The sequence below is a fragment of the Neofelis nebulosa genome, chromosome 1 (genome assembly GCF_028018385.1).
Source record: "Neofelis nebulosa isolate mNeoNeb1 chromosome 1, mNeoNeb1.pri, whole genome shotgun sequence".
NCBI lineage: Eukaryota > Metazoa > Chordata > Mammalia > Carnivora > Felidae > Neofelis > Neofelis nebulosa.
The window spans coordinates 243,001,049-243,019,797 of NC_080782.1; the positions used below are offsets into that span (position 1 = coordinate 243,001,049).

General features: G+C 35.4%; 1 protein-coding gene across 4 annotated transcripts in view; it reads right to left on the reverse strand.

Moving 5' to 3' along the window:
- The window catches only part of ZMYM2 (zinc finger MYM-type containing 2), a 103,958-nt gene that overhangs the window by 49,621 nt on the left and 35,588 nt on the right, over window positions 1-18,749 (reverse strand). For all 4 annotated transcript variants that reach the window (XM_058690491.1, XM_058690484.1, XM_058690499.1 and 1 more), the window contains 4 exons: window positions 16,146-16,431; window positions 14,200-14,365; window positions 13,274-13,486; window positions 212-283 (listed from right to left, as the gene is read on the reverse strand). In XM_058690491.1, coding sequence (XP_058546474.1) covers window positions 212-283; window positions 13,274-13,486; window positions 14,200-14,365; window positions 16,146-16,431 — 737 coding nt within the window. The remainder of the gene's footprint in view (window positions 1-211; window positions 284-13,273; window positions 13,487-14,199; window positions 14,366-16,145; window positions 16,432-18,749) is intronic.

Genomic DNA, 18,749 nt, shown 5'->3' on the forward strand with positions numbered 1-18,749 from the left:
CAAGCATACCACCAGAAAATACATGTAAAGTTTAGTGAAATAAAGTTTGCCTACAATAACATAAGAAAACGATCATCATCTGACATATTTTAAGTTCATAAATTTTAACATAATACTTTAAAATGCCCGTGATTTTTCAGATACGTAATAAAGACAGTAAAGCAGTACAGGGAATTATCAAGGGCTTAACCAGAGCCACATTCCTGCTTACCTCAGGCTGCATTAAGAAAGAGTCCTGCATGTGATCTCGAACCTCCTTCAGGAAGCTTGGATGGCTACCTACCTGAAAAAAGATTTTAAGACTTTATAGGAAAAGAACCTCATTTGATAATAAAATAATACAATAACAGGTAACAAATTATCGATAGACCCTTAGACTTGACTTGCCTCTATTGTGACATAGCCAAAAAGAAAAATTACTTATTTCTCTTAGGCGACAATGTATTGTAAGATCTCATTACAGCCTCTGGTACCTCAAAGCATTCTAAATGAAGTGATTTGGAAAGTATGTAGTTACAGTTTTCATTATCGGCAAATGGGTTGTTTTGGAAACTCTTTTCAGAACACGTGACAGCTTACAGCACATATGAATTTACACCTTTATTCCTTGCAGAAAAGCATCCTGCTTTCCATTAAAATCAAAATACTATGCAAGAAAATGGAAAATAAAATACTGGAAGAGAAGTGTTAAGTATCATACAATCTCTGCTGCCAGGATCTAAATGATTAATTACCTGTATCAGTATATTCCAGAAACTAATTCACCAAGGGGGGCATAAACAACAATGGTAGGTAGCCAAGTTAAAATGTTAGAGACAAAGGTCAAAAGGGGAGGGGAATAGGAAGAGACATTCACTACAGCATCATGTGTAGGGCTCTCCAAAAATGTCTGTGTCCTTTTATCAAGTAACATGGTATGCATGGATTTCCATTTGCTTACTTGTAAATTATCAACATGCAATATATGAATTAAACATGAAAATGATATTTTATAGAATGAAAGATGAAACATTTTAAAAATAATTTTTATTTTATTTAACGACAGTATAAAGAGTATTTTCTATACCCACTAGAATAGGATCATTTGGTGTCAATAGAGGCTAGGTGAAGAGCAGTGAGAAGATATTCCTACTCTTCCCAGTTAGGGTGGATCCGCCAAAGCCCAGAGGGGAGCCAGAACTCCTACTCTCTTCTCCAAGGTAACAAGGAGCTCTTCCCACCTCATGGGTGTCAACAGAGGCCAAGTGGAGAGCCTGGATTTCTACCTGCACCTGGCAATACTGAGGCCTTCATACTCCTGCCACAGCAGTGTCAAATAAAGCCAGCTAAAGCAGAATGTTTAAATAAGATCCAGAATATAACAACATAATACCCCAAATTTCCAGGCTTCTAACAAAATCAATCAATCAATCAATCGATCAATCAATCATGAATCCTACCAAAAACCACAAAAACAACAATTTAAATGGAAAAGGATAATTAGTAGATTCTAACATAGAAAGTACAGAAATGTTAGAATTATATGACAAAGATTTTTTAAATATTTATTTTGAGAGAGAGAGGGAGAATCTCAAGCAGATTCAGTGCTGTCAGCACAGAGCCCAATGCAGGGCTTGATCATATGAGCCACAAGATCAGGAAATCAGGAAATCAGCTGAAATCAGGAGTCAGACACTCAACCCACTGAGCCACCAAGGTGCACAGCCATGATAAAAATGCTTCAATAAAGAATAAAAATATTTAGCAATGAAAAAATAGAAATTCTCATCAAAAGAGAAGAAAAGAAGATATAAAGAAACAAATGGAAATTCTAAACTGAAAAAAACTATTAACAGACATTTTAAAAATCAATGGATATATAAGACATGTCAAAAGAACACAGGAATCAAGTGAAAATGCTCCCAATGGCCAAAGCTAGAAAATTTTGATTAACAAAAGAAACCCGTATTTTATTATAGCCCCAAATTATAAAATACCCATTGATGTGATAACATTGGGGTTTAGCAGCAAACAGTCAACAAAGAATTTTTGAGGTGTCTTTGGTCCAAAAGGGGTGTTTTTGTTTGTTTGTTTTTTTAATGTTTATTTATTTTGAGAGAGAGAGAGAGAGAGAGAGAGAGAGAAAGCAAGAGCAGGAACAGGGAACAGTAAAGACAGAGGGAGAGAAGAATTCCAAGCAGACAACGCTCTGTCAGCGTGGAGCCTGAAACAGGGCTCAATTTCACAAACCACGAGATCATCACCTGAGCCAAAATCAAGAGTTCGGATGCTTAACCAACTGAGCTCCCCAAGCACCCCTAAAAAGTTGGTTTTATTAAAGCACAGGGATAGGACCCAAGGGCAGAAAGAGCTGCACTGGGGTTGTGAGGAGTGGCTGATTATACACTTTCAAGCTGGGAGGGAGTTAGGGATAGCATAAGACTCTAAGTTTGGAAGCAAGGTTTCTGGAACCTTGAGGGGCTAGTAGCCAGCTGTTGTTAGGAAAAGGTCATTTACTATGGTCTAGTAAAACCTTAGTCAGGAGACCTTTCAGATAAATATCATGGAGACATAAGCTTGGAGGATGATTACTAACATACATCTTGGGGGTAGAGATAAAAGGAAGCTTCCAAAGGAATTTTTACATGTTAAAGGAGACTTCTAGGATCCTGGAGGCAGGCTAATGTTAAGCTAAAGTATTAATATTGAGTCAGTTGAATTCCTAGAGGAAGGTCACTCTGCCTGTCTCAAGGACTTGTCAATGGGCTGTAAACTATAAAGAAACTGAATTGTTTTTCTTTTGCCTTTTGTTGCCATGTGATCCAGGAGTCCCTACTGATATTAATAAATGACTGAATAAAGTAATAAATGTAAGAGAAAAGACAAATCTCTTATGCAGAAAAAGCCCTAGTAACTGTATACTCCACCCTAAAGGAGACAGTGACTTCATTTTCAAGAATACGACATGGAAATGGGAGGAGGCGGGCTTTACAACGGAGAATCCTGACAAATGCTACTGCAGCAAGGTGATAAACATCAACTTCAGCAGTCATTTTAAATCATGTTGATAGGTGTACCCTTATGATATGCTGAAAACGTCAAAACTGTAAAAGGTAAACACATCTGTGACATTCCTCCTAAAAACCTACAGCTACAATCTAATGATGAGAAAACATCAAATTCCAAAAGAAAGGCATTTTACAATACACCTAAATCCTAAAAACTGTCAAGGCCATTAAAAACAAAACTATGAGAAAATGTCACAACCAAGACTACCCTAAGGTTTCATGATTACTGAGTATAATGTGGTATTCTAGATACGATCCTAGAACAGAAAAAAGACATTATATAAAAGTTAAGGAAATCCATGGGCACCTGGATGGGTGGGCCAGTTAAGCATCCGACTTCAGCTCAGTTCATGATCTCACGGTCCATGAGTTCAAGCCCTGCATTGGGCTCTGTGCTAACAGCTCAGAGCCTGGAGCTTGCTTCAAGATTCTGTCTCCCTCTCTCTCCGCCCCTCCCCTGCTCATACTCTGTCTCTCTCAAAAATAAATAAACTTTTTTTTTTTTTTAAAGTGAAGGAAATCCAAATAAACTATGGACTTTCCATAATGCCAGTTCAGTAAATGTAACAAATATTATCTTACTAATTTAAGGTGTCAACAGAAGACCTTACCATGAGAACACTGTACTATCTTCTTAATTTTTCTATAACACTAAAACCATTCTAAAAAAAATTATTAGTAAACAACAAGAAAAAAACAACAAATAGCAGAACAAAGACAGAGGAAAGAAGCAGTGAAGGAAAATACAGAAATTATCCAATCTGAATAGAAAGAAAACAGGCTTGGATGGAAAAAATAAAAAAGAACAGAGCCTCAGGGATCTGTAAGACTGTAACAAATATTTAACTTTCATATCACTAGAGTCCTGGAAGAAGAGGAAAAAGAGGATAAGGCTGAAAAAGTTCTCAAAAAAATGTCTGAAAACACTGCAAACTAGGCAGAAGATATAAGCCTACAGATAGAAGCTGAGCAAACCCCAAGAAGGATAAACTGAAGGAATCACAATATATCACAGTCAAATTTCTGAAAAATTTTAAATAATATTAAAATTTGGATAAAAATAAAAACAAAGGAAAAAAATCTTAAAACCAGCAACAGAAACGACACAGCTATAGGAGAAATACAACTGGAATTACAACCTAGAAGGACAGAAAAATTTCAGTCAACAGACCCTCCACTCAATCCAAACACCACAGGAGCAATGTGGCACCAACCCCACCCACACTAGAAAGGACAAGTAGAAAGCCTAGACTCCACCTTTGCCTGGCTATAATGAGGTATCCCACACCAGCAACCCAGCTAGGGTGACATAAGAAAAGGTCAAGTAGGGAGCCTGAACTTCTTAACCTATCAGAAAGTAACAAGGTACCTTGTCACCTACACGTCAAGATGAGAACTAGCAGAGTCAAACTTTCACCAGCAGTACTAAGGCCAAAATTGAAATTAAATATAGTCTAAAGAACAGAAAGAAAATGAAAAAAAAAAAAAAAAAAAAGTGAACAAGTCTAAAGAACCTATAGGACAAATTAAGCAGACCAACATGTACATTATGACAGCTCCAAAAGAATAGAAAGAACAAGCAAATTTTTATTTTAACAATGGCTGAAAACTTCATAAATTTGATGATCGGAAAGAAATCCACAAACCTGAAAAGCACAACAAATTATAAGTAGGATAAACTCAAAAAGACACACAACAGTACAAATTATAATCAAACTGTTGAAAGACACAGAGAATCTTCAGTAGCAAGAGACAAGCTACTTATCAAGTACAAAGAAACCTCAGTAAGATTTTCCACCAATTTCTCATCAGAGACCATGGAAGCCAAAAGGACATATATAAAATGCTGAAAGAAAAAAAACTTTCAAACAAAAATACTATCCCCGGCAAAACTGTTATCCAAACATGAAGGACAAATAAAGACATATCAAATAAAAAACTGAGGGAATTTGTTACCACTAGACCTACTCTAAAGAATTGTTAAAGACAGTCAAAGATTCAGGCTGAAATGGAAAGGAAACTAGACAGTAACAGAGTAAACAAATCAGACTCTTTAGCAGGGGCGCCTGGGTGGCTCAGTCGGTTGGGCGGCCGACTTCGGCTCAGGTCATGATCTCGCGGTCTGTGAGTTCGAGTCCCGCGTAGGGCTCTGTGCTGACAGCTGGGAGCCTGGAGCCTGTTTCAGATTCTGTGTCTCCCTCTCTCTGACCCTCCCCCGTTCATGCTCTGTCTCTCTCTGTCTCAAAAATAAATAAACGTTAAAAAAAAAAATTAAAAAAAAAAAAAACTACATGGGCAAATATAAAACATAGTACTGAAGTACTTTAGCTTATAAATCCACTTTTTACTTCCTACATGATTTTAAGGACAAATGTACAAAACATAATTGTAAACCTGTTATTGTGCAAACAATGTTTAAGATGTAATTTATTGTAACATAAATGAGGCTGGAGCTATACAGGAGCAGGAGCAGAGTTCCTTTTTTTTTAATTTATTTATTTTTTTTAAGTTTATGAGAAAGGGGGGTGGGCGGAGGGAAGGAGAGAGGAAGAGAATCCCAAGCAGGCTCCACACTGGCAGCTCAGAGCCCAACGTGGGGCTTAAACTCACAAACTGCAAGATCATGACCTGAGATGAAACCAAGAGTCAGACACTTAACTGTGCCACCCAGAAGCCCCTGCAGGAGCAGAGTTCTTAAATGCCAATTAAGTTGTTACCAGCTTAAATTAGATATAAATTTAAGAGGTTAAACGTTAAGCAAATTCAGCAGCATACTGCAAGTATTATACAACACAGTCAAGTGGGGTTTATCCTAGTAATGCAAAGAGTGGTTCAACGTAAAATAATGAATGTAATAAACCACATGGATACAATGAAGGTAAAAACCACATGATAATCAAATGGTAGAGAAGTTTGACAAAATCCAACATACTTTTACGACTACAACACTCAACAAACTAAGAATATTAGAAAAGTACTGCGACATAATAAATGCCATGTATGAACAACCCACAACTAGCATCAGACTCAATGGTCAAAGACAGATGGCTTTTCTTCCTAGAAGCAAAACAAGGATGCTCAATTTCGTCACTTCTTCTAGTCAATAAAATAGTGAAAGTTCTAGCCAAAACATTTAGGAAAAAAATAAAAGACAACCAAATTAGAAACAAAGAGGTACAACTACTGCTATTTGCACATGACATAACTAGATGGGAAAAATTCCAAAGGATCCACAATAAAGCTACTAGAGCTAAAAAACAAATTCAACAAAGTTGCAGGGTACAAGATCAACACTTAAATATCACTTGTATTTCTAAACACTAGCAATGTACAGTCTGAAAGGGAAGTTAATAAAGCAATTACATTAACAATTGTGTTAAAAACGAATGCCTAGAAATAAATATACCCAAGAAAATGGAAGACTTGTACACTGAAAACTATGAAAAAACTGCTAAGAGAAATTAAGAAAGGTCTAAATAAATAGGAAGACAACCCATATCCACAGCCAGGAAGATTTAACACTGTTGAAATGTCAATAGTACCCAAAGCAATCTACAGGTTCAATGCAATCACTATCAAAATTCTAATAGCCTTTTCTGGAGAAATGGAAAAGCTAATCCTCCAATTCACATAACATTGCAATGAGTCTAGAATATCCAAACAATCTCTAAAGAACAACAAAGTTGGAAGACTCATTTCCTAATTTCAAAACTTACTACACAGTTATCATAATAGTGTGGTTCTTGCATAAGAACAGACACGTAGATGAATGGAATATCCAATGAGAGTCCAGAAATAAACCTACTCATCTATGGCCAATTAATATTTCACAAGTATAATAAGTCCACTCCATGGGAGAAACAATACTCTTTTCAACAGATGATGATGCTGGGACAACTGAATTTCCACATACAAAAGAAAGAAGCTGGATGCCTGTCTCATATCCTAAACAAAAATTAATTCAAAATGCACCAAAGACCTAAACAGGAGTTAAAACCATGAACGTCTTGAAGAAAACATAGGGATAAACCATCTTAACTTTTGATTTTGCAAACAAATTCTTAGGTATGGACCAAAAACATAATCAACACGGAAAAAAGAGGTTAACTGGACTTTATTAACATCAAAATTTTTGTACATTTAGATGACATTATCAAAAAAGCAGAAAGGCAACACACAGGAGACGACATCTGCAACCATATGTCAAATAAGGGATTAATATTCAGAACATATAAAAAACTACTACAATTGAAAAATAAAAGGAAAAACAATGCAATTCAATCAAAACGGGCAAAGGACTTCAATACTTTCAAAGATACACAAATTGTCCATAAGCACATGGAAATATGCTCTACAGCATTAGTAATCACAGAAATGCAAATGAGAACCACAGAGATACCACCCCACACCTACTGAGATGATTATAATAAAAAACAAATGTTTAAGTGAAATAAACCAGACACAAAAGGACAAAGTAATGTATGATTTCAAGTATATGAAATATCTAGAATAGGCAAATTCATAAAGACACAAAGAAGATTAGAGATTACCAGGGATCAGGGAGGTAGGAGAAAATGAGGAGTTACTGGCTTGTCACTTTCTGTTTGGGTCACTGAAAAGTTCTGAAAATAGAGGCAATGGTTGCACATTATGAATGCAATTAATGCCACTAAACTGTATACTTAAAAATGTTTCAGAACAATTGGAAACTGTTATATATATTTACCACAATTTAAAAAAAATTTAAAGTTACTTTACACCTTTTTTATGCTCTGGAATGATTTAAAATAGCACTCAGATTACCTAGTTTAAATCTGATGGAATTTTCCTATGAAACCATCTGAGTCTGTTTCTCCTTGTGGGTTAGTTCACTGATAACTATCTCTATTTCTTCTAGGGAGATTCTCTGCTTTACTGTATCATCTGGAGTCAATTTAGGTAAATTAGATTTTCACACACACAAAAAAATTATTTTCACAGATAATTACTCAGTCTGGGTTGTCAGTATTTTTATATAAAGCTGTACACAAAGTAGTCCCTTATGATTGATTTTCTTCAACTTCCTCTGTTTTGATGCTTCAGTCTACTTTGTCACTTATTTTTGTGAATTTACCCATTTTTTAAGCCTCTTTTCCTGATTTGATTGATGATCAGTTGGTCTAGTTTTTCACAGACCTGATTTATCATAGAAGCAGTATTCTGAATTATTTTGGTACTGTTTTTATTTCTTAACTCATTAATTTCTACTTTTACCTTTATTTATTTCTTCTCCTTTTAGTTTGTTCTTTTTACAACTTTTTGAGTTGAATATTTAATTCATTTATTTTCATTTTTATTGTTTTAAGCATGTAAGGATTTGAATTTTACTCAAGCATTTTTTAAAATAAATATCCTAGGGGCACCTGGGTGGCTCAGTCGGTTAAGTGTCCGACTTCAGCTCAGGTCATGATCTCGCGGTCCGTGAGTTCAAGCCCCGCGTTGGGCTCTGGGCTGATGGCTTCAGAGCCTGGAGCCTGCTTCGGATTCTGTGTCTCCCTCTCTCTCTGCCCCTCCCCCATTCATGCTCTGTCTCTCTCTGTCTCAAAAATAAATAAAACGTTGAAAAAATTTAAAAATAAATAAATAAATAAATAAAAATAAAATAAAATAAAATAAAATAAAATAAAATAAAATAAAAATCCTATTGATATCTTAAAGAATGCGTCCCCCCAAAAATTAAACATGATGTCACTTATGAATACTAATGGGAAAATACTAAATAAAATACTAACAGTTCCAACTAAACATTTAAAATATAACAATGACCTGGTATGGTTTATTCTAGCAATGCAAGAATGGTTACATGGTTTAGGAAATTCATTACAAAAAGTCACATATTAATAGATTTAAAGGAGGGAAGAAATCACATAACACTTCCATAGACACTGAAAACCTTCAAAACTCAACATTCATTTTCGGTGAAATACTTAATAAAACAAAAATCAGTGGGTACTTCTTTAATATATTTAATATATATTGACCTCAACCCTAAAGCCAAATAATTTAATGAGGAAATACCAAAAGCATTCCCACTGGAAAAACAAAAAGATACTTCCACTCTTTATAACTCTACTGGAGTTATTAGGAAAGCCATTATGCAAGACAAAATAATAATGAGAATAAGAAATGTAAAGGAAGATCTAAACTTTCTCTACTTGCAGATGATATGATGACTTAGTCAAAAATCCAAGAAAATCAACCAATAAGGATGATTTAGTTAGACAGCAGCTATTTAAAATCAATTTAAAAATATATGTAGGCATACATATATGTACATACATATATGTACACACATATACACACACAATGGAAGAGAAAACCTCATTTAAAATAGTAACAAAAAGATAAAATATTTATGAATAAGTTTAACAAGAACTGATCTAACAGAATGAAATCCCTTGTTCTATAATGGGATATTTTGACATAAAGATGCTGATTCTCAATGACAGTCATTTGGATGGAAAAAATATTTGACCCATAATTTAACAATATACCAGAATAAATTCCCTTACATGCATTAAAGATTTAAATATTAAAATGAAGGCTTGCAAACATTAGAAAGAAAATAAGAAAAGCATTCCTTTATAGTCTGGGAGTAAGGAAGGTATGTGAAACAAAATCCAGAAACAATAAAAAGAAAAAAACTGTTTAATTTGAAAATAATTAAAAATTTTACATTACGGGTGCCTGGGTGGCTCAGGTCATGATCTCACAATCGTTGAGATTGAGCCCCAACTTGGGGCTCCAGGATGAGTGGGGCCTGCTTGGGATTTTCTCTCTCCCTCTCACTCTGCCCCTCCCTGCTCACTCTCTAGCTCTCTCAAAATAAATAAATAAACTTAAAAAAAAGATTCTTAAAACCAAATTAAAAAAATAAAAACTTTACACGGCAAAAATTTTTATAAGCACCCAAACACAGTTATTTATAACATGGTAGGATATCATTACTTAATAAACTTTATAAAAAGTAAAACCATGTTAGAAGTCAAAGACAGTGGTTATCTTTGAAGAGGTAGAAGGGGAAAGTCACTGGGAGAGGACACAATGGGGCTGATGGAGAATTGGTAACGTTCAGTTTCTTGAAGTAGGATCTTAAAAATCAAGGAGGCTCAGATTTCACTTTTTAATAACACTATGTGACGGGGATTGCTACTTCCACAACTTTACACATGGTGAAATGAGGCAAGACACAAAGGAGGTTAAATAATTTGCCCAGGACATAGATGACTGGTGGGGCCAGGATTTTAACACAGGCCAACTAACTAAAGCTAGCACTCTTAACCAAACCTTCCATGTAGCAGAAGATAATAAATGCAACATAATCATCAACATCAAACATGACAGTGAGGTCTTGGAAGATTATAATTAGTCTGATCCTTACACAAATGAATTTGAAGTATGCCACCTCAATGAAAATCCTATGAAAGCAGGATCTATGTTTACTTTCCACTATACTATTTCCAGCAACTAGGACAACACTTGTAACATGGTAGGGGCAATTGTTTGTAAACAAACTACAAATGCATTTTGCTCATTAAAATAAATGTTCAATTTAATGGAAAAAACGGAGAAGATCAAAACCCAAAGAAAAAAATGGGTAAAAGATAAACAGTTCACAGAGAAGGAAAGACAAGTAGCTCTGAAATATGAAAAAGTGCTCATCATTCCTAATAAAAGGAATATGAATTAAAACTATATCAACATACCATCTTTCCCAATCAAAATGATGTGTTAATACTCTCTGTTGGAGAGGGAGTGGAGACACAGGCACTCAACATACACTACTAAGAGAGATACAAACTGGCACAATTACAACAGAAGGGAATTTAACATGTCTAACTAACTAACATATGCACTCCTTAGGCAAGCAGCCAGCTTCTAAGAGTCTACCCTAAAACCATACCTCCACAAATACAGAGAAAATACATCAGGTTATTCACCACCTACTATTTATAATAGCAAAGTACCAGAAATAACCTGAAGACCATCCAATAGCAAAGTGATCAAATAAACTTTTATATAGCCCAGTGCTGTCTGGGACATGGTTAACCACTAGCTCTTAGATTAAGGGAGACCCCATAATTTGCAACATTTGTCATGAAAACACTCCCACTATGGCTAATTTCAGCTACAAAACAAAACCAAACATGAAACTGGAAAGAGACACACAGAAGCACACCATTATTTGTAAAATGTCCATTGTATAAACATAAGACACAAATAACCTTAAGAATACAAATAATATTAAAATACATTAAACTAATTAGGAAGTAATAGGTTTTGTGTACTTCTTTTATTTTCAATATTGTTGAGGTTTGAATTGTGTTCCCCCAAAATTCATCTTTTTTTTTAAAGAACGAGAGGGCACAAGTGAGCAAGAGGCGGGGGGAGGGGGAGAGGGAAAGGGAGGGGGAGAGGGAGAGGGAGAGGGGGAGAGGGAGAGAGGGAGAGGGGGAGAGGGAGAGAGGGAGAGGGGGAGAGGGAGAGGGGGAGAGGGGGAGAGGGGGAGGGGGAGAGAGGGGGAGGGGGAGAGAGGGAGAGGGGGAGGGGGAGGGAGGGGGAGGGGAGGGGGAGGGGGAGAGAGGGGGAGAGAGGGGGAGAGGGGGGGAGAGGGGGAGAGAGAGAGAGAAGCTTTAGCTCCCCAGTGCAGGACTGGAATTCACGAACCATGAGATCATGACTTGAGGCGAAGGTTGATTCTTAACTGACTGAACCACCCAGGTGCCATAAAATTCGTATCTTTAAGCCCTACTCCCAATGTGATCATATTTAAAATAGGGCCTTTAAGGGGGCAGTTAAGGTTAAATAAGTCCTAAGATTGTGAGCCTAATCATACAGGACACAAAGATCCTTATGAGAAGAGGAAGAGAGACCAGAGATCCCTTCCCCTCCCCTCCCTACACCACCCTTTTGTAAAGAGGAAAGACCATGTGAGGAAACCACAAAGAGGAGGCTATCTACAATCCTCAAAGAGCAGCCTCACCAGAAACCAACCCATAAAGGTTTGATACTTGAACTCCTAGACTCCAGAACTATGACAAAAGAAATTTGTTTGAGCCCTCTAGTCTGGCATTTTGTTACGGCAGCCCTAGGAGACTAATATAAATTTATCTATGTTTATACAATTTATTTTTAATGTTTTGAATAACCAGCTCACAGTTTTCCTGAAAATTTAACTTGAACAGCCATTAAAAAACAAAAGAGAGGAAAGTCCATATATCATTTATAGACAATGATTTCCAAGATACACTGTGAAATGAAACATTGAAGAGTCAGCATAGTACATACAATATGTTGCCTTTTGTATAGGAAAAAGAGAAACGAAGAATGAATTACATACTTTCTTAATTCTTCATAAAGAAGAGAAACTATAAAATAATAAAAACTGAAAAACTGATACCTATAAAAGATAAGTAGGAACCAAAAGAAGATAGAAACAGGAGCTGGTTTTCTCTGAACATATATTTTAACGTACATTTTACTTTTGAATATATTCAAAAACAAACTTCATCAAAAGACCTTAAAATTGAAATATAATCTTCTTAAACAAAGCTTTTTGAAAAATCATATTTGCAACACCTCTCCTCCAACGCCCCAAAAATATTTCTTTTTTTTTTTTAGTTTATTGATTTTGAAAGAGAGACAATGTGAACAGGAGAGGAGGAGAGAGAGAGAGAGAGAGAGAGAGAGACACAGAGAGAGAGACACACACACACAGAGAGAGAGACAGAGAGAGAGAGAGACAGAGAGAGAGACAGAGAGAGAGAGAGAGAGAGAGACAGACAGAGAGGGAAAATCCCAATCAGGCTCTGCACAGCCAGCGCAAAGCCCTATACGGGGCTCAAATTCACAAACTGTGAAATCATGATCTGAGCCGAAACCAAGAGTCGGACACTTAACCAACTGAGTTACCCCGACACCCCAGCAAAAAATACATATGTAATATTTCAAAAGAGTAATCATTCTGCTAGCATTTACCATTATATGTAAAATCACAATTTCTAGTAATTTACATATACCAGTATTCATTTGAGATATGTTATCTCCAAGAGATGAAGATAACAATGGAATTAAATGAGATTCCAGGATAAATCTAGAGTATAAATAAATGCTGCTAAAATAAAGCTATTATAGCAATTTAAAACATATTCAAAAGAATGGCCAATTTTTATTAGATCATGAGTTACCTGTTTGTATTCACTGACACAGCTTTGACAGCAAAATCTTTTCTGCTGACCATCAATCACCAGGACATTATTTCCAGCACCTTTGCTGGGCAGGTACTCTCCACACTGTTCACAGCAATTCATTATTAAACCATTGGCCATTCTGTATCTATTAAAGCAGTGGTCACTGCACAGCTTATGAGTCATATTTTTAAAGCTAACTTCATGACGAATCTAAAAACAAACAAAATTTTAAAAAATAAATGAGTATCACAATAGAAAATGCCTCAACAATTTTTCTGTGGAAGGCTTATTTAGGGAAAAAGAAAGACAAAGTACCGTTCGTGATTCTTTGAACTTATTTTTATACACACAATAAATACACTTATGGCAGAGGGGTAAACATTAGCGACATCACTATGAACTTCTCTAGAGAGATCTAAAAATGATAGGAAACAACCCAGTTTGGATAAAACTTCTAAAACAAAGAGACTGGAAATCTTTAGACAAATCCAAAAGGAACTATAAATAAAATACACTGCTCTAGAAAGGTAGGAGAAAACCAATGTTATAAATAATTCAAATGAGGTATGTATAATACACAGGTTTCTTTTAATATAATCAAATGCAAAAACTTTAATACCATATGAATAATGTTAAGTTATTAAAAATATTCCCTCCATTTGTTCTCTTTCTTAAGCATGGTAGTTTCGAGTCAAGTCTATATATTTAAACACTATGGTTTTGTCTCTACATGCTCCAAACCTCAGGGGAAAAGTTAGTATTATATTTTAAAATTTCCTAAATCATTCTCCCACAGGGATTACATAATGGAATATACATCTTCACTTTTAAAGAACTATATACTGATGACGTCGTAACTATTAAATAAAGCTAAGAATATTCCCATTAGTTAGAACTAAGAGAGAAGGCACAAAAATACAAACCTCTGTTAGTTTACCACAAATTGTACATCTTGATTTATTTAGAGCTCCTTTAGTAGGATTCTGTTTGTCTTCATAGAGAGACAAACAAGATGTACTACAGAATTCCTGGAAGGATTCACTTGAATCCACTTGAGCAACAATAGTTCCTTTCATCGTAGTTATATCTCTGAAAAGTAAGTGAACAGCTTAAAGTCAACTTGTATTTTAAAAAAAATCAAACGTAAGAGTAATAATTAACATTTCTAATTTCCACAGATTTTACCCTGGGAATCAAACACCATTTTTAGATCCATTAAATCACGTTTACTATTTAAAAACTCTTGGCAATAAAATGGGAACACAGAAGATAAGGAACCAAAATGATTTCATACTATTAAATCTTTGTCAGTACCCAATTTATCTTCAAACTCCTTAACAAGGCTTTCAGACATTGGAAACACTTTAAAAAATAAAAATTAAAAAAATCAGTTGTTACTATTTATATGGAGTTTAACATCAAAGCCTAATTTCCTGAGATACAAACTTATAACACCTAGTCAATTCCTTTCCCATAGGTAAGTAGAAAACTTGGAACGATCTAGGTCACGGAAATATAACATATATTCTAGAGAGGATATATGAACTTATTTAGGTACACCCCTATAGCCATAACCCAAAAGGACCCCACCTACCATTCTGTACAGCTCTGTAATGCAATTCGAAATGGTAGGAAACAAAAGTGATGACCTGTGAAGTTTTCCTTTAATGAAATTCTGAATTTCAAGATCCTATACTACAGTATGTAAAAGTCTACTACTGTAAAGCAATCTAAAAACTATGTAGGGGCGCCTGGGTGGCGCAGTCGGTTAAGCGTCCGACTTCAGCCAGGTCACGATCTCGCGGTCCGTGAGTTCGAGCCCCGCGTCAGGCCCTGGGCTGATGGCCCGGAGCCTGGAGCCTGTTTCCGATTCTGTGTCTCCCTCTCTCTCTGCCCCTCCCCCGTTCATGCTCTGTCTCTCTCTGTCCCCAAAATAAATAAAAAACGTTGAAAAAAAAAATTTTTAAAAAAAAAAAAATAAAAAAAAATAAAAATAAAAACTATGTAACCATTCCAATACTTGCATTTATTAAACTTGTACAGAGAACCTTTCCAAAGTTCTAAGATCTAAACTATCTTCCCAAATTTGGGCCGCTCCAAGAGATGGCACAGAAGGAAAGCCCACCTGGTTCGACCGTGCACATAATATACCATATTCCACTATTTTTAACTAGTGAAGCAAGACCTAAAAAATAGTGTAAGAAAGAACTGTCTCTCCCCAAAGCTATCCAAAAACTGGTACTTGAGTCTTAAAACACTGGCCATTGTAATGACTGAATGTTCAAAACTAACATAAAAACATAAAATCCAAAGACTTGCCAATTTAAAATAATCTTAATATGAGGATAGTACAAAATTTGATTTATTTTAATGTGATATAAATTGCAAAACAATTTTATCTGGCTAGAATTCTAATAATTAATAATGCAAATAAACATGCATTTTGACAAATTCAAAGAGTTCAATGGAGATTAGAGCCAAAATTAATTACAAGGGCCTGGTATCTAAATCAACCCCAAACCCTATCCAAGTAAGAAGCATTTTAATCATCAGCCACGCAGTGGTAGTAGGGAATCCTCCAAAGCCACTGCAAATCTGTTTTGCTTTAAGATTCAAACAACTAGCTTACCAATTTTTCAAACATCATAATTTGCCTCTAAGACTCAGAATTTTCCTAAAATTATATACCACCAATATTCAACCACATGGAATTATGCTGAAAGGTAAACCTTACCTACACTTGTGGTGAGCACAGCATAACTTAGAGACTTGTCCAATCACTATATTGTACACCTGAAACTAATGTAACGCTGTGTATCAACTGTACTTCATTTAAAAAAAAAAAGAAGAGGAGAAAGGTAAACCTTACTTTTTACACATAACACAAAGTTTCTTTGGAGCAGGCTTGTGAGAGAAGGAAGAAAGGCAGGTGGTAGAACAAAAGAGATGAGCTGATCCTTTTCGTTGATAAGCCGTCTGTCCCTTCTGTAAAGGTTTTTTACAGTTTGCACAAGTGACTTTAACTGGTTTAGTGGGTTGTTGCTGTGCAGAAGGCTGGAAAATCTGTTTAGGAAGTGAGGCCACTGGTGATAAAGAATCCACCCCTGGCTGTTTCTGATTACGAGGAAATGAAGCTGACTGGGAAATCCAAGAATCTTAAAAACAAAATGCACAAGAAAGAATAAATGAAACAGGTATTTATACACATTGGGATCTCTATCAAAGAAACAGTTTTAACTTCCCATCCTGTACAAGTTTAAGACATTAATAAGGCAGCAATGTAGCAGAGAGGTAAAAACCCAAGGACTAAGAATGCCTAGTTGACATTTAGACTCCACCTACTAAACTGGAAAGTTAAATTCTGTACCTAACTCTTCTCTAAACTGGAAATGGTACCAACCTCATAGGAATGGTAACATTAAATAAGATAATACATGCAATAAAACATAGTAGGTAGCATAGAGGAAGCATTAAAAAACATTAGCCATTATTGATTAAACAAGAATTTACAGAATATTCCTTTAAGTAAGGAACACATACATAAACATAAAAGTTGATAATGAAAGTTATAATAAAATTTTGGCCAAACACTTGACAAATATAATACAGGTCTGATAAACTGTATATACGATTATATTCAAAACACCTTTTCAAAAACAGCTTTTTCCAAGGTGCCTGGGTGGCTCAGTTGCTTAAGCATCCAACTCTTGATTTCAGCGCAGATCATGATCTCACAATCCAGAGACAGAGCCCCACGTAAGGCTCCGCACCGAGCGTGGAGCCTGCTTGGGATTCTCTCTCTCCCCATCTCTCTCTGCTTCTCCCCACTCACGTACCTGCACGCATGCGTGCGTGCGCGCGCTCTCTCTCTCAAATAAGTAAACATTTTTAAAAATAAAAACAGCTTTTCCCATGTCTAGTTCCATGGCCTCTAAATAGACCACATAATACCAAAGAAATTAGAGTGTTACACAGAAATGATAAGCCAACATATAGTGACTCATCCCACATCATTATTACGGTCTCACTGCAAACAGTTTCAGCAGAGCACAGAATTAAAAGATATGTGCAACATTAACAGTAGAGTGCAGAATTTATTTTTTCTCTCTTAAGCTGGTACTTAGCAGAAAGTCTCCTGCTTACTACACTAGTTACTGCTATCAATACCATAACCTTTTTTCCTTTTGAAACTTTACAGGCCACCATTTCTAAATTCACGACTGTCTCTAGTAATTTTTTTCTTTTCTAGGTTATTCCAAATTTTCAACTTCCATACATAAAAAGTTACCCATACGAAAAACAATGGTCTTTTTCCTTCCACAGGAAGTACAAATTTATCTAGAGCTCAGGGAAACTTCTTTATTTTCAAAACCTTGAAGGGGGAGATTTCCTGGTTCTGACCCAGTCCATCAATATAATTATTTCAAGGGGCTACATAACACTGCTACTGAAATTTTACCTTAGTCCATAATACCCCTCTCCACAAAATTATACTTCATACGTTGAATAAACAGTGCATTCTGGAATCCTGTTATTCTGCTATGATCAGGGTAATAGACCAGTTTTAATAAATAGATACAAATATTACTGACTACAAAGAAAATACAGTTGGCTCTTGAACAACATGGCTTTGAACTGAGTCCACTTATATGCAGATTTTTTTATAGTACAGTATTGTAAAAGTATTTTTTTTATGATTTTCTTAATAACATTCTTTTCTCTAGCTTAATTTACTATAAGAATACAGTATATAATACATATCATACAGAAAATACGTGCTGTTATCAGTAAGGCTTCCAGTCAACAGTAGACTACTAGTTAAAAACAAAACCCGAAGGCTACTAGTAGTTATGTTTTGGAGGAGTCAAAAAATTATATATGGATTTTCAAGTGCATGGGGGTGGGGAGAGAGGGGAAGTTGACACTCTTAACCCTTACTATGTTTTTAAGAGCCAACTGTAGTCACTAATTGAAAATTCCACCTTATGAAGGCCCTCCAATCAAAACCTGTATTTGAACATATGCTCAATTTTGCAGGTTTATCACTTGAACATATTCTTAAAGAAATGAGTTAAATTTAAGGGCATCTATTAACTTGATTTTGAAAAAAAGGCATACTTTTTTTTCTAATTTAGTTTTAGACCCTGTATAAATAATATGTCTCCATTTATCTATTTTTCAGTTCTTATATATTTCTGCTACCAAATTTTCACATCTTCCAACATGAAAATATTTTTAGGAAGGTAAGTTTTGTCTAAACCTTCTATTTTATTCAAAGGACATCAGGGGGCAGCAGTTTAATTTGCCCAAATCACAATTAGTCTGAAAGCTAGTATAAATAGCCAAGATTTTATAACTCCCTATTACTAATAAAAACAGCACATTTAACAACAAGAGCTAATTCAGAAACAAAAGAGCAAAAAGGTATATCTGTTCAGTTTTTTTCTGACAAGTAGTATACATTCCCTTGTAT